Source organism: Pleuronectes platessa, chromosome 16, assembly GCF_947347685.1.
Source record: "Pleuronectes platessa chromosome 16, fPlePla1.1, whole genome shotgun sequence".
NCBI classification, from domain to species: domain Eukaryota; kingdom Metazoa; phylum Chordata; class Actinopteri; order Pleuronectiformes; family Pleuronectidae; genus Pleuronectes; species Pleuronectes platessa.
Genome location: NC_070641.1, coordinates 16,984,226 through 17,000,501, shown reverse-complemented (window position 1 = coordinate 17,000,501; position 16,276 = coordinate 16,984,226). Strand labels below are relative to the sequence as shown.

The 16,276-nt window shown below is 41.0% G+C and overlaps 2 protein-coding genes across 2 annotated transcripts; both read right to left on the bottom strand.

The window, feature by feature from the left end:
* Positions 1-240: 240 nt before the first annotated feature.
* Positions 241-8,259, bottom strand: gaa (alpha glucosidase). Its single transcript, XM_053444209.1, has 19 exons — positions 7,765-8,259; positions 7,075-7,226; positions 6,691-6,856; positions 6,112-6,208; positions 5,855-5,974; positions 5,531-5,649; positions 5,276-5,407; positions 4,906-5,016; positions 4,703-4,816; positions 4,449-4,533; positions 3,731-3,848; positions 3,298-3,431; positions 2,709-2,860; positions 2,373-2,521; positions 2,128-2,269; positions 1,788-1,886; positions 1,464-1,628; positions 1,185-1,337; positions 241-957 (listed from the first exon to the last, which is right to left on the bottom strand). The coding sequence occupies exons 1-19, from the start codon at positions 8,257-8,259 to the stop codon at positions 892-894; spliced, it is 2,769 nt and encodes a 922-aa protein (XP_053300184.1). The 3' UTR covers positions 241-891.
* A 678-nt stretch (positions 8,260-8,937) lies between these two features.
* Positions 8,938-16,175, bottom strand: LOC128458252 (sterile alpha motif domain-containing protein 9). The gene is made up of 3 exons (XM_053443024.1): positions 15,169-16,175; positions 14,240-14,283; positions 8,938-10,813 (listed from the first exon to the last, which is right to left on the bottom strand). The coding sequence occupies exons 1-3, from the start codon at positions 15,170-15,172 to the stop codon at positions 9,689-9,691; spliced, it is 1,173 nt and encodes a 390-aa protein (XP_053298999.1). The 5' UTR covers positions 15,173-16,175; the 3' UTR covers positions 8,938-9,688.
* Positions 16,176-16,276: the final 101 nt, after the last annotated feature.

Genomic DNA, 16,276 nt, shown 5'->3' with positions numbered 1-16,276 from the left:
TAACATAATGTTTTTTCCCTGATCCATGCCTCGATCCTTCCAACAGGTTTGTGTTAATCCCTTTGCCTAATGCTGCTGTCTAGCAAACACATAAACAAACGGACAGGGGTGAAAACAACCTCTAAAAATATCTTGACCAGATATAGGCAACAGATTAAATACATGCTTCATTTTGAGATGGATAGATATATCACATAAATGATCAGATGTAGTGTAAATAAATACAAACTGATGTTTTTTCTCACAGTTTTTATTAAAAATGGACCAAAAACACACAAACGTGATTTAAAAAATATACAAAAAGGACTATGAATTGTATAAAACTATATATATATACATATATGTAATCACAAGGGATTATAAATCTTTACCAAGTTTAGCAGAAAGCAGGAAAATATTGCTTCAAATCAAAACAATGGTTTGATATAATTACAGGACGTGCAAAAATAATATTTCAGAAGGTCTGTCCTGAGAAACAATTCCCCTCATGACCTTAAAATGACTGAAATGTAACTCTACACCTCCGCTCCTCATTTCATGACTGGGATCTATGAATATGCTAATATGGCCCCACCACTGCTGCCCGTCTGCCCACCATCACAGGCAACCTGAGCCGTTTTCAGACATCAATGTCCAGACAATGGGGTCCAGATCGTTCAGGTGGGGGGGGGATTCTACGTGAATAGCGTTATTGGTTTTGTTAGGTTTGTCCCAAACCTTGGCTGTTTGAATCTGTTATTTTTCCATTTGATTATTTCAGGGTTCAGGTGGAAATATTCTGTCATGACATTTACAGCTTATTTCATTCAAAATAAGTATTTTACCATATAAAATGCACAAGTGGGACATGTTAAGGTTCCCAAAGACCTTTAAGCAACAATGTTCAGTGGATCAGAGAGCCCACTGGACTGTAAACACCTTAGACATGGGCAAGGCCAGGTTGGTCACTGTCAAAACCTGTGAGGAGAGACAAGACAGATAAATTACTTCAGGCTGACAGAGCAACTGAATTCTCGATAATACCTGATATAGTAAAGGAGGAGAGAGAAGACATGATTAGTAAAAAGGCAGGACAGCCGAGGCAAATACATAAACAGTCAGAAACTAACCCACAGATTGATATCATTCACTTTCTGTGGAGGACCAACTTCACAGGAAGTAGAGCCAAGTCACTAAAGCCTCACCTTGGTGTCACTGTGGTACATGAAATCCTTGACTTTGTCCCCATTGGCCAATACATAGCGGGGGGGTGAGGGCACCCCAAACACCTGTAGGCCTCCCAGCACCAGACCGTCCAGGGCCTCATTCAGCCTCACAGGATCACCCACTATCTGGCACTGGAGAGGAAGCAAAGTCAATAAACTAGTAAAGACACTTCTGACTCTGTTGGCACTGGAGGAAAATGCAAATCACTGTTAATCGGCTTTTCAGTAGCAATTCCACAGCGCTCGCCTGTTTCTTACCTGAGCAGCCACAAAGGTGACGTAACAATAATTTCCTGTTTTGTAGGTATCAAGACTTTCCCCGTCGTCCCAGAACAAGTCGCCCCAGGCCCAGCCACCTGCTGACAGCGCCACCGTTAGGAAGAACGGGTTTCTGCGTGAGGCTGTGGTTGTCAGGGCAGGAGCCTTCACAGGTAAAGACAGGTCAAAGAAAACACAATGGATTATTACAAAATACACCGATTACAGAATATATCCTCAAACATTTTACGAATAATTCATAATTTGTCTCCAAATTACCCAAAAATGATACGCCTGTGTTGTGCTTTAAGTACGGACACCCACCTGCTGTGGGATAACGTGTCCCTCCCTCACATGAACGTTGATAGTGTCCAGAGGGGCTGGCAGCCGCATGTACTGACCCCTACTGTAGACAGGTTGACCCTAGAGAGCAAAACACAGCAGAACGGAACCCGGAGAGAATCTGTTGAATACTAATGTCTTGTGTTACCACCACAGTCACGGAGGCCTTCACGCTAGTCAATAAACAAAAACTGATTGAACCATAGACTGTATATGGAGATGGACGACATGACTGCTCCTCAAAACTGAAGCCAAATCATCTTGATCGTACCGTCACTACTGCGCAGATTGAAATTAAGTTCAATAGGCTTGAGAGACTCACGTTATGCAGGTTGTACCAAGTGCCAAGGGGCAGGTAGGCATCCAGTCCTACTGCCCCTTGCTCTAGGACTGGGCTAATGAGAAGTGAACTCCCCCACAGGAACTGACGGTCTATGCTTTGGCAGTTGGGGTCAGATGGAAACCTAAAGGGGATAGATATAAAAAATAAAAATAAAAGCTCTTTATTATTTTTGAATTACGTACATAGGACGATAGAGAAAAGAAAAAAAATGAAAATACACTTACTCCATAAAGAGAGGCCTGGCCACAGTATCAGCAGAGGTGTGTGCATGATGGAAGAGTGTATAGAGGAATGGGAGAAGGGAGTATCTTAGGTTCAACGCACTCCGCATGGCAGCCTGGGCCTTCTGCCCAAATACATACGGCTCCTGAGGCTGAAGGACACACAACCAGAAAATGAGGACAGATAGAGTTACCTCTATTCATAATACATGAAACAGTTGGAGATACTCTAAACATGCAGGGCAGACCTCTACTTCAATTACAGTTCATGCACTTAATCCAAACCGACCAAATATTTCAGATTATCAGACACACATACAAGTCAAAAGTCTGTCTCACAGCGTTGGGCCGGTCATTGTGGTTCCTCATAAACGGGTAAAAGGCCCCGAGCTGCATCCATCGCACACACAGCTCCTCAGTGGTGTTGCCTCCAAAGCCACAGATGTCTGCCCCCACCAGAGGCACCCCGAACAGGCTGAACTGCAGCACCGCTGGAGGAAGCAGGAGCAAAAGGTCAGTCTACACTTCAAAGTGTAGTTCACAAAGTTTTACATAGTTATGACCACATAACAACAAGAGAGACAACCCAACCCTCCAATTAACCCAACCCAAGAAAAGAATAAGTAAAAGAAAAACAAACAAAAGAAAAACAAATAAAACTCATCAGAATAGCAGTATAGTAGTAGCAGTAATAACAGTAACGATGATGATAACTATATTATTAAAATCACCTAAATATAAATAAAGAATGCAACAGGTAAGGAAGCAGTATGTGTGTTCCATATAGGGCTATGCGGCCATCAAAAAAGCAACAAAAAAAAAGAAGCCAATATCCAGTAACTAATCGCACCCTGAAGCCAGACGGTGTTATTCAATCTCAGGCAGTGCGACCCTTGCGCACACAGACCTTTCAGAAACTACGTCTCACCAGGGATAGAGTATCGAAGCTGCTCCCAGTCGCTCCTGACGTCACCTGTCCACACTGCGGAGAAGCGCCCGATGCCGGGGAACGAGGAGCGGGACAGGACAAAGGGCCTCTTCCCTCGAATCTTCACAAGAGCTCTAAGATTGGCCACCAGGAACAAGAATAAATACACAGTGTACACAGCAAAGGGAGAAACCCAGCGAACGCCTTTCGTACAGTTGGTGGTGTCACATTTAGTTCCAATAAACTAAAAGAAACTGGCTTGTTGAAAGTGTATTTATTTACTTAATGTTTTGTTCATACGACACACTGTATTGTTGACCTACTTAAATAAACTAGATAGCAAATGCATATATGTCAATTGATGTCAGATGATTTGACTTTATTGATAGTTACTATGTTGTGTTATAACCCCCTTAAAGACAATGCGTCTCACCTGTTAGTAGCGTACGCCTCTGTCAGTCCGTACATATTGTGCAGGTTGTAGTGAGTGGACAGCCTCTGCTGAGCTGACATGCAGAGAGTTCCTGAGTTCAACCGGCCTCCGACCACTCCTGTTTGTAAGAGGGTCAGATGCAACACATTGATGCAACATACTGAATGAGGCAGTGAACAGATCCGTTGTGCATCTATAATCATTTAATCCTACATCCATATACTGCATCTATTTTTTGGATGAACTGAATGTAGATTAATGGCTTCTGAAGGTTTCAAAAAGTTAAGTTACCATAAAAAAAATGAAATGAAAGTCCCTGAATATTTACACCTTCCTCATAATTAAAGGTAGTTGATAGGTATAGTAGCTGAGTAGAGAATAACCCAAAACACCACTTTATCTCACTAACCAAAGGCAGAGGCAGTAGATATCCAAAGTCTTAGAGCACCGGGCTAATATCTGGTTAAATGAGAAAGAACTACATCACACTGAGACAAACTATACATGCCACCGAAACATCTGTCCTAAAAATAGATAACCCATTAAAGAGATTGCATTAAATGAACGGAACATAATTAAGGCCTAAAATTTAGATTCTTGAATTTCAGATTTTTCAGACTTTTTAAGATGCAGCTGAAACCCTGGAAAGTGTAGAAATACAATTTTTTGTATGACTTTATTCGCTGTTAACTTGCGACACTGACCAGAGAACACTTACTGGGTGTGTAAGGCGGGTTCTCCAGATCACTGTCAGGGCAGCCCTCGACTGATCCCTGCACAAAACTGGCTGGTTCATTCATATCCTGGGTGGAGCACGGTAGACAAACAACAAAAGATAAGTGATTTTTTTTTTCTGTTAAGGCTCAAGCTAAACACACAACCACAATGTACCTTTCTGATCTCACACAAACCTGATATCTTATGTCTATTGGTATCTAAATAACATATGCCCTGTTTGTCTGTAATACTCACAATCCACAATCCATCCACAGGCACTTTAGAATGAAAGTCTCTGATACAGTCCTCCCACCACTTTCTGGTCTCTGGGTTAGTGAAGTCAGGGAAGGCTGTTGGACCAGGCCAAACCTAGATAACCAGTATGAGAGTGTATGCCCAGGTTAAAGGTTAGAGCGGGACAGAAAATCATTCATCCCCAGTGAAAAAATACTTCTAACCTTTCCGATCAGGATGTGTCCTGTAACATTTTTAATGAAGACATCTCTTTTCAGTCCGTCATCAAAGGGGGGGTAAGTTCCAGGGGGGCTAGTGCTGCTGATCCCTGGGTCCTGGGACAGAAACCAGGAGACACACAAATTAAGAAACTTTTGCTGCCATCTGCTGGAGATACACTGTTAAATGTTACTCGTTTGTGACAACAGAAGTGAAGCATCGCGTTTGTGGTTTGTTCTCTCCGACTATAAGGTTATGTTTTCACTCCTGTCCTTTTGTTTGTTTGTTTGTTGTTTTGTTTGTTGGTTTAATTGTTTGTTTCTCAGCAGGATTATGCAGAGGCTGTGAAGTCTTTGAAACTCAAAGATGTCGCACCAGAATAAGGATGTACTTCATGCCTCCCTCATGGAACTCTTCCACCATCTTTGGGAGGTCCCCAAATCGCCGGGGGTCAAAAGTAAAAATCCTGCGCTTATCTGCATAATCCAGATCATTCCACTGCACATCCTGAGGGTGACAAAATAAATTTAAGGAGGTCACACTTTCACAAAATGTCTCTGATTATCACACCATGTTCACAATAAATGCAAATACATTAAATTTGGAATATATCATATTAATGTCCTTTACCAGTGGAAAGTTGGCATCGTGCATGTGCTGTGCAACCTTGCGGGTTGTATCAGTGGTTTTGTAACCCCAGCGACACAGATGAAAGCCCAGTGACCAATAGGGGGGCATCATGGGATAGCCTGTGAATAGATAAGTGACAAAACACATTAATTAGTCCACTTTTTTACCATGCGGCCTAAGGGGCCCCTTCAAATATACTAACACTGACTTGCACACAGGTTTTAAAAATTACACAATTCTATTTCAGTATTTTCAATATATATTAGCCTTTTGCTGTTGCGACATAGAGATGTATATTTGAATGTCGAAACTGAAAAGACATACCAATGACCTGGAGGTACTGTCGAACAACACTTTCAGGGTCAGGACCCAACAAAATATACAGGTCCAGGATTCCTCCAGTGGACACCCAGGTGAGAGCAGGGGTCGGCTGCAGCATCACCTCTACACAGGCATAAAAGAAGACATTCAGCAAATAAATTGTATCTTCACTTACAAGAAAAAAAACAATCATGTTCTGTTGAAAATGACTGAAAGACAATGGCTGCGGTGTGTGTCTTATGAAACAAATAGCTCTGTACCAATTGCATTGCTGTTGAGAAGGAAAACTCCATGTGCTAGACCATCCTCCTCCTGTACTAAGAAGAATGGGTGGGAGCCGTAAAGATTTGCATCAGCCTGCAAAGAACGATTACAACGTTAACACACCAGGTAAAAAGTAGGAAATGACAAAAGCATAATAATGATTGTTCTACAGAAACAACTAGATAGTACATGATTTGTGGATGTTTTAATGTGCTAGGAACTTAAATGTAGCGTGCGATTATATAATATATTGACATGTCCCATCGACCAGGTGATACATATTTCGGCTTATTACCCTTAGAATTAAGCAACTACTCGCAAGCTCTTGTCAAAGATTTAAGTTGCATGAGCAGATCAACCAAGGAACCATGTTCTCTTTTAGGATTTCATTAAAAAAAATACATTTAAATTTTTGCGACTGGAAGATGCCAAACTTTCCTTCCAATACAAGAAAAAAAGAAACCATTTATGCCATTTTTTATTTTATTTTATTATCTCTTGACCCTATAGACTTTTCCTTTTGAGTGCTTGAGGAGTTCCGAACCTCAAGTTGAGAACAGCTGCATTAGACTCACATGAGGAGCCATGTCTCGGTTCCAGAGAGTCAGCGAAGTCCAGTTAAGATCCAACAGGAGGGAGGTGTAATGCTCCCCGAGGCCAGAGACAAGGGAAGAGGCCAGTGCTGTTGACAGCTGCAGGTACTGGTCAGCAAACAGCAGAGGAGCCACAGTTGTGTTCATACTGAACAGGAATGACACAGAGGAAAAACAAATATGTTCCACATAATGAGCATGACAAAAAAAAAAACATATCATGCGAAACCAGCTGGAAACCTTTTTTTTTACAAAAATCCTCAATATTCTTGTGAAATTAAAAAAACATACATAGACAAATAAACTAATTAAATTTAATTTAAAAAAATAACATATTAGTGAAAGTGCATGGTACCAGCTACCCACATTACTTTTCCGTTGGATTTCCGTCGCACGATGAAACCAAACGGGTCAGACTGGTACTCCGTTGTGTAGAGGGCATCATCGCCATCAGCTCGGCTCTGAGGAACACCCGCTGGGAGCTCGACTTCATATCGCTGAGATGATGGGTCCTTCAACTTGGAGGAAAACCGTTCAGTTTAGTCCCATCGCGTCCTAATGAGAACTCTGAGTTAAAGTAGAAGTATCTTTATCTAAAGCATATGAATGAATGAATCAAGCTTTTATTATTTTATCACGGGTTCACACATACAGCTACGTGAAGCTCACTATCAACATTTTCAAACAAATCTTGAGATTGCCAGATTGTGTCTGCAACAAAATGTATATCTAAATCGCTTAAATAATCCACCCTGTCTCTTCCCAGGCCTTAGAGACCAAGTTTGCATGAGTCACTTATAGAAGATTATAGAAACTCAACTCTTAAATCCTAATAGTATATAAAATATAAAATAAAATAAGATCTCAAAATCTGTATTACTCCTTAATACTTTTGAATCTGTAAAACTCAATGAAAGACATAGTTTACCCAGTGTGCAGTGTATTTTTTATATTATATGCTTATGTGCACATCAACTGGGAATTCCAGTGGGCCCTCCTGCACGTTCTTCATTGCATCTTTTAGAATGGCATTACACTTAGGGGGGTTATACTCACAGTGAGGTGCAGGCAGCCCGCAGGCTCCTCTGTGACTTCCAGGCTGAGAGTGGAGATGTCTCTGGGGAGATAGGAGGGCTTGGCACGGGTCAGGGTGGCAGCCTGGCCTTGCATGGATGGAGTGAGGGGGCCCATTTGGTAACCAGGGTACAAACTGGGGTAGAAGCACCAGGGGGGGCCTGCAGAGTTGGGCAGAGGCGCATAGCAGCATCCCCTCTCCTCACACTGTCTCCGGCTCAGTGCCCTGTCCCTGGCACAGTCAAACCGGCTTGCTGGTGCCATGGTGCATTTACTGGCCAGGGAAGTGTTCCTCTGTGGGGATCCTGGTTTGTCTGGATTATCATCAACAAGCTTTCCTTGGATCTCATGTAGCTTCGCCTGAGCTGGACTAACACGTTGGATTTCGCGGTCAGACAGGTGGTTGATGTAGAAACATGTGGACAAGGCAAACGCGAGGAGGACAACAGCTGTAGTGACACCGAACAACAAACCCATCGTGCTGTCACCTCAGGAACACTTCCGGGTTAAAGGGCACAAGAGTCGTACGCAGCAGCACGTACACTCTGTACATTATATTGTACAGGTGTTAATATTCAAGAGTAGAATAAGCTGCAGCTGTCGCCAAAGCCACAGTTAACTTATATGTAATGAGGAACCGTGTCGTCGGGCTGTTACATTCAACTTCCGGTGTTTCTCAGTGGCTCAATTGAAGCTGGAGTTACCTTAGCTAGCTGTTAGCTTGTGATTAGCTACGACGCAGCTCAGCGCGGAGCTTATATTTGGCTGTTTCCTCCACCTAAATTACGCAGGAGCAGCGTTTAACACGTTTTGTTGAAAGACTGGGGAGCAAAGAGCTGTCCAGACAAAACACGATGTTTACAAGGGCGTCACAAGCCTGCTGAAGCTGAAGCTAACAGAGCAGAATGCAAGCTAATATTAAACTAGGGCAAGCACACTGGGACAAAACGTGCTGCTGCGACTTTCTGCTGTGCTGCAGAGAAAGATAGAGCGGTGATCATCTGTGGCTGTAGCAACAAAACCAAACATCAAAATCGTTTCCTCTTTTCAGACTTAAACATACATTCAATATTTAATGTTGTTAAATATTTCCTGTGCTCGTTTAACCCATAACCAGCCTTGATGTTGGGGTTTAAAATTGATGAATCTTACAAATTTTCACGTACTTTTAAACTTTGTAATCATTTCTTATGACATTCAATGCTCGATAGTGCAACTGGCTTTATGTGCAGTTTCACGTTGAGAACAGGTATGTTTCCATAGCTTGCATAGAATATATTCAATATCTATACAATCCCATATCAAGAACATTCTTTTCAATAGCTACACATACATTTATTCAAACATTTGTCATTTGCATGATAAATATGCACAGACATTGTATTGAATTGAACACTGTTTTGTTGATTTGTTTTCGATACATCTTTGACTAAAATACTGATAGAATTCCCATTAATAAATATATTTAGCTTCACTTCCTTTCTACATTGTATCTTGGTAAGCATGAAGGAGTGAGTGTACGCTATGCATTCAAAAACAATCGAAAATAACAGCTCAACACACAGATCTTTAAAAGACTATCATTTCTATAAAATCACAAAGTAGCACATTTTGTTTAAATTGATGTTCTTTTTTCAGAAATGTTTAGAACCAATAAGGAAACTTATAAAAGTCGTGTTTTGAGTACACTTATTACACTGTTTATACAAGTACAAGAGAGGAAACATGCTAAATGTATCAAAATATCTCATATCTTAAAAAACTAAATATTTTACAAATCATTTACTGCTTGACAAACTGACAAAGGTAACCTTGCGTGTTTTGAATTAAAAATCAATCTTGTCTTTCTCCTATTACTACAAAGCCCATGCTTTGGTAAATGACAGTTTGTCTCTGAGCAACGATTCTATTTATTTACCACGATGTTGTAGGCAACAGGACCTCTGAAGGTGAACCCCAGGTAGAAGGTGATGTTTTCATTGCTATGAGGCAGTGAAGGTAAATGAAGCGGCATTATCCTGAACTTCTGTTTCTGAGGGCCCTCGAGGTACACCACTCCATCATCAGTCCATCCAGAAACACGTTTTAACAACTTGTCAATCTCAGGCTTCTTCCATACCTCACCACTAAACCACTTCATGCGCTTCTCAGAGAGAGATGTCCCCCTTACGAGTCCTTTTAACTTTCTCTTGTGGATAAATTTATCCAATCCATTTCCACTGCCCAGAAAGAAATGGGTGTAAAGTCTTCTCTTCCGAGGAGGAATGTCTTTCATCTTGGTCCAGTATCCTTTCTCCATGTGTTGAACAGCTGATTGGACAACTTCATATTTGTTTTCTCTCTCAATGTTTGTGTCTTTATCCTCTGGCCAGAATAGTAAGGTAAGCAGGAACAAGGAACTTGGTAGACATTTATCTTTGTCAGCTGGGAACTGACGACAAAGGTCCTGAAGGACTCTGAGGGAAAGAACTTTCGGAGCCATCGGTGACAAGCAGTTCAGAGTAATGCTGGTCAGTGTGTAATTCACAATATCACGCTGGTCAAACTTTGATATCAGTGGATTGCTTGGGTAGAGGGAAAGGATTTTCTTTAGAGTATCTACTGCACCCTTCTCTTCACCTAACTTAGAGAGGATGGATGTGACGTTACCCCCGCCAAGATGATAGATGACGATGCGTTTTTGTATAGGAGTTAGATTGGTTGCGGTTGACTGGCCAGTTTGTAGAAATGTTCTAGAAGAAGAATCAATCAAGTACCTTCCCAACTTAGAGGATATATTTGCCAACCATTTTAGTGAATTATTTATCTTCCCCTCAAGACTTAAATTAATCTCATCTTCATCTACACCAGTGTCTGTCTGGAAGTAACTGAGGTCTCCTGAAATCCACTCCAAGGCATCTTCCAATGTCTTGCAAAGCTTTTTCAAACAACCATGGAATGGGTCCCAGTCATCTTTAAGTTCCTCTGGAATGTGATCACTGCACAGGTACCTCAGACATTCTCCATGGCCTCTGGCTCCATTTGCAAAAAGCTGCAATGAAAATATCAGTTTGAGCAGGTCGCAGCCAACCTCAGCTTCACCAAAATATCCAGAATTGTTTATCTTTTCCATATCTGCTGTAGCTGCTCTCTCACAATCTTGAAAACACTGCATGGCTTTCAGTGCAGTCTTCACAGCATCTGCTGTATTTTTGGCAGTGTTCGGTTTGGAGTCATTGTCAATGGCTTTGCGTTTGGCTTGGAACCATTTTTTGTACACCTGTCCTTTTGTGTCAAGCATGTACGAGTTGTTTGGCAGCTGTCTTGCTGCCGTCTCTGCCCAGTGTTCCGCCTCTTCGAACATTTTATATTTATAATGAAGACGAGCAAGTTGTTGTGCAAAGAATGGATCATCATGGAAACGCTTGAAAGCTTCCTTGAGTAACTCAATTGCTTTGTTTGGATGTTCGTTTTTACACACATGTTCAATCAGAGGAGAGAAAAAACTATCACATTTATCTCCTTTGCTTATTCTGGATCTCGTTATGAGAAGGGCTTTCAAGAACGACCGGTATTCTTCCTTTCCAAATCTATGCTCGAAAAGTACATTCTCACAGAGCAAATTCATTGCCAAATCACTGTGGGTCTGTTGGCTTCCAAGAAGTTGTTGGAGAATTTCCTTTGCAACGAGTGGGTGAATGATTCTGATTGATTTAATGTGGGTCTTGTCATCTCTGAGGTGAAAGAAGACGAGTTTAGCCTGATCACTGAGCGATCTCTCAAACTCATACTGGTGAAACCTTTCCATTGACATTTTGAAAGCTAGCAAGGCTTCGCAGTGGGACTGAGAGATGAATGAGTTCGGAACGTAACTGTTAAGTAATGCTACATAGTGAATGAGGCGAGTGACAGCAGATTCATGGTCAATGTCTTGGAGCAAATGTTTCACAAACTGTTGAACATATTCCTCAGTGAATTCTTCACACATCAGAACAAAAGTCAGGATGAACTGATGCTCGTATTGTTCTTCGAGCACCTCTCGTTTTCCAACAAACATTCTCTTCTCTTCAGCAGACAGCTTGTGAGTGACAGAGACATTTTGTAAGGGAGACTCCTTGCATCTTCTCACTGGATCATAGGATCGACTGCAGCTCAAGAAAATGAAACACGGTATTCCGTACTGGATTTGTTTGCTGTTAATTGCAACCACTAATTGATTCCTGAGTTCATCTAGATATTCTTTGTCTGAGTCTTCAATGAGGAGCAGCACTGGAAGACACCTCTGTGGATCCTTTTCTTCATATTCTCTGAGATCAACAGCATGCTGCGCAACGACCGCAGCTGAGTATGAAGGCTTCACAACTGCACACCTGAGGTCTCTCCGGTTTTTCCACAACACTTGTCTTGCCACAGTACTTCCACCACTTCCTGGATGATGGTAGATGCTTATACTCTTCACCGGAATCTGTTCGGCATTATACTTCAGAGCATTCTTGAGAAGTATGGAGACATCTTTATAAGCATCTCGTTCAATTACCCCTCCAATATGCTTGTGTTCAGCAAGCCAGAAATTCAACCAGGTCACTCTTCCACCACGGAGGAACTGCTGTTCAACGTTATCTTTCTCCTCACTGATGAAGTGTTCGGTTGTTTCATCACAATGATTGACAGTCAGAATTTCTAGAGAAGCCATCTCTTCCTCTTTGTTTGTCTCAAGTTGGCAGATCCCTTTCACAAAGACAGGCAAATGTTTGCTGGTACAGGCTTTGACAGGTTGTACATTCTGCACGGTTGCATTAACATGACTCATTTTCATCCCAACAACACTGAAGTTGTTCACAGTTTCTGTTCCACATGATCCCTCTGCATAGCTTTGCCACCTCATGAAGTTGCTCTCGGATTCACAGATGGAGGTGATGTCTTCATGGCCTTCCATGTCTGTGAAAAACTCATAAAAGGTGTGCAACAATGGTTTCTCAACTGGTGATGTGAGAAGAAAAATGACCTGGAAGGCCCCTTTTGGCAAGATATGTTTACAAATCAAAGACACAGATTCCCTTAAGAGGGTTATTTTTGTCTTGATCCAAGTCATCTCTTCACATGGCGTATCATTTCCTGTGAAGTCAGAACGGCCATTACAGAAGATCCAGCTAGTTTGCTCAAACAGATGCAGGTTGCTAGTGAACTCTTTGATGCTTGTGTCGCTGGACTTCCTGTAGCTCTGCAGTGAATGCATGTTTGCAGCATGATGCTGAAGGTAACTGTTGCAAAGACCTGATACCTTTGATTCAGGGTCAAAGTCAAACACGCAGAATATCTTCATGTTAAGCAGCCAGTCAATTTGACAAAGATCATCAGGTTTGAATTTGTTTGTGATGAATATTAACCATTTGTCATTTTCAATTAACTTCTTCCCACTCGTCATAAGCAATTTGAGTTTCCTTCCAAGGTCTTTGCTGACCATTGGAGCATTGTTGAACTGATTTCTCTCTGCTTCTTCTCTTTGAGCATCACGATCCTTGACTCGCTGGATGAATTCACTCAAATCTTTGTCCAACACAGGCTCTGTTTTTGAACCCACCCTCAGCAGAGTAGATTCCTTTCCGAATTTTACTTTATTGGTCGCATCATTGAAGTTAGGCTGACAGACTGTATACCACTTGCTCTTGACAATGCTGATTGAAGGTACAATGTCAACCTCCACCACATACATCTTTTCTGTACTTTCTCGATCCATAACCTCAATAAATCTTGGTGGTCGCACACACTGGCGCACATGTTCCGCGTCAGATGAGAAACTCCTTTCAATGTAGTCCAAAGCATCTACATATATGTCCTTTTCTTTCACAGGGATGCCAATTACCTCACCGTGCATGTATCCTGTATCCTCCCTGCTGTCCATCACACCAAAGTGTATTGTGCCATTAGATCTGATATTCATGCAGCCAGTTGCAAATTTAAGAACCTCTTTGGCAAACTTGGCTTGGAGCCTCGGGCGATCCAATCCCGCAGCTACAGTTAGGGACTTAAATTCATGGCAGGGATGTATTAAATTAAAAGCGCCTGACTCCGGTTGCAGGACCCTGTGCTTTACATATAAGTGATCAACCCCCTCTTGATCAAATGGTCTTGGTTTGCAGTCTTCCTTTGTCTGTCTCTCCTCTAAGTCTCCCACATGAACTTGTGCTGAAGGTGCTTCACTTGTAGCTTGATATTGAACTGATTTTGGACCGTTTTCCTGCTCCAGCTCAGTTTCGTTAGCAATATCGGGCTTTTCTTTCTCCTGATTTTTTTGCTGGGATTTGAGGAGCTCTTCTCTTTTTTTAATGATCAAATGAGCAGGGCCTAACTTCATGCAAATCTTTGTGTTCAAAAAGTCCTCATCCAATGTCAGAAGGATTTCTCCATCTACTTCTTCCTCAAAGAGCCTTTTTATGTATTTTTCATTCACTCCAATGGATTTGAGCCAGTTGCTCACTTGAGTTTCAGTCCAATTCTTGGGTGACTGCCCAAGTTCATCTGCTAAATAGTGAGAAGAGACACAAAAGCAATAGGTTTAATTACATATTGAATCCGAGATACACTATAGTTACCCTACATATTACAGGCATGTTTTATATTAGCAAATTTAGACATCTTTGGTGGTAGTGCATACTTAATGAGTTAGTCCTTATCTTAATTTTTTTTTAATTTCCCAACCCCGTCTATGGACTTGATGGACTATGACTCCACTTAAACCTGGAGCAACTTTAATCCACTTAAACATGGACATATTATTACCTAATAAAACATTAGATGTTTTATTTGGTCATACAGCAGACACATGGGATCATTAGCATTCATTTGAACTAATGTTTCTGGCCACTCTACTAGCTTTGGTCTGGTCTCCACCAATCTGAAAAAAACATGACTCAAGCAGCTTAATGTTCCACCTCATCCACCAGGTTGTGGTCTTCCTGATACACAGTGTGTCAGAGGTGAACTACACTCAACAGCACTTTTGCTGAAAACAGCTGAGTGCTGTGGCTGACAATGAAGTTGAGGAAAATTAACAGTGAAAATGAATCAGAACACTACAGTTGTTTGTATAACGACAACAGTGACCCTTTTAACATTACACAATAATTTGGACTCTCAGTAATGTAAAAATATCGGTATTTCACTGTGCGTGTGAATCTTAATTTTCATATAAATAACACCAGGAGATGGTGCATTATTGTTCTCTGCTACATGTACATTGGGCCTAAGGCTGTCTATGTTACATGCCTATGTCAGACTAAATACCTAAATAACTAAAAAAAAATTGTCTGCCTTTATTATACAATGTTGTATTTTAGTATTGAAGTAAAAAAAAAATTAGACCCGTAACTGAAGATCTTATAAAATATTACTTGTCAATCCACTCACCCATGGATTTCTTTCTTCGGTCTTCACTTTAACAATCTTGCTGTTTACTTATCACCAGGTTCTGTAAATAAAGATGCAAACTTCCAAGTAGTCCATTATCATGTTGAATTCAGGTAAATGTATGGTTAAAAAAACTGGCTCACAGGAAGTCACCTGACTTGATGTTGAAACTATCACACTGTTACTTTACATTCCGCAATGAAATGTTACAAATGCTAAGGCTAATATAGACATCAGTATTTTTGATTGAAAGAATATTGTTTCTACAAAACCTTTACACATGGGTTCATTTTTACACAATATGACCCATGCGGCATTTCTTCACTAAACAACACCTACCATTGATTTCACAGAGCTGCTTTTGCACATCTGGTGCAAGTGAGTCTTATTTACAATCCATTACTAGTGAGAAAGAGAAATATGTACAATGCTAACTCGCTGTTAGCTGGCTAGCTTCTTTTCTGGCAAGCTGACTATAGGTAGATCGACAAAATAAAGCTTGAAATATAACAGTATATACTTAATAGATTGATTGATATGCATTTGAAAATATGCCTTTGATTTTCTTTATCCAGAGTGTTAGTATGGCTGGTTGCAATCATTTCAGACTTACGGTTGATGAGGAAAATAAGGGGGGCATGGTCTTGATGAGCGTGAAATCTCGGATTCTGAGGACCTAGAAGATCTTCTACAGGATCAAGCTGGAGTAGTACGTGTGTCTTGGAAACCAGCTCACCTAAGTTAAGAAGGCTCCTTTTGGGAGATAGGAGACTCATCTTCTATGTCACCACAAGTTCCTATGATCACATAGAAAACTCCTGTTCTTTGTCATCACAGGTTACTATGTCATAAATTTTTTATAATTGATGTCATAGAATACTCTATGTCTTTAATTATTTATGAAATTAAGAATAACTAGGGGCTGTGTTCCAGGTGGCGCTGTTGAGCCATTTTGCCACACCCATTTCCAAATACTCCAGAATATGCACATTTTCACCACTTTCTAATTGACTGCAAACTTTAAAAACTTTTTGAGCACGTTGAAGCCCTCCAAAAGCCAATTCATTTAGCACGTAATAATAATAATAATAAGAAGAAGAATAATGCC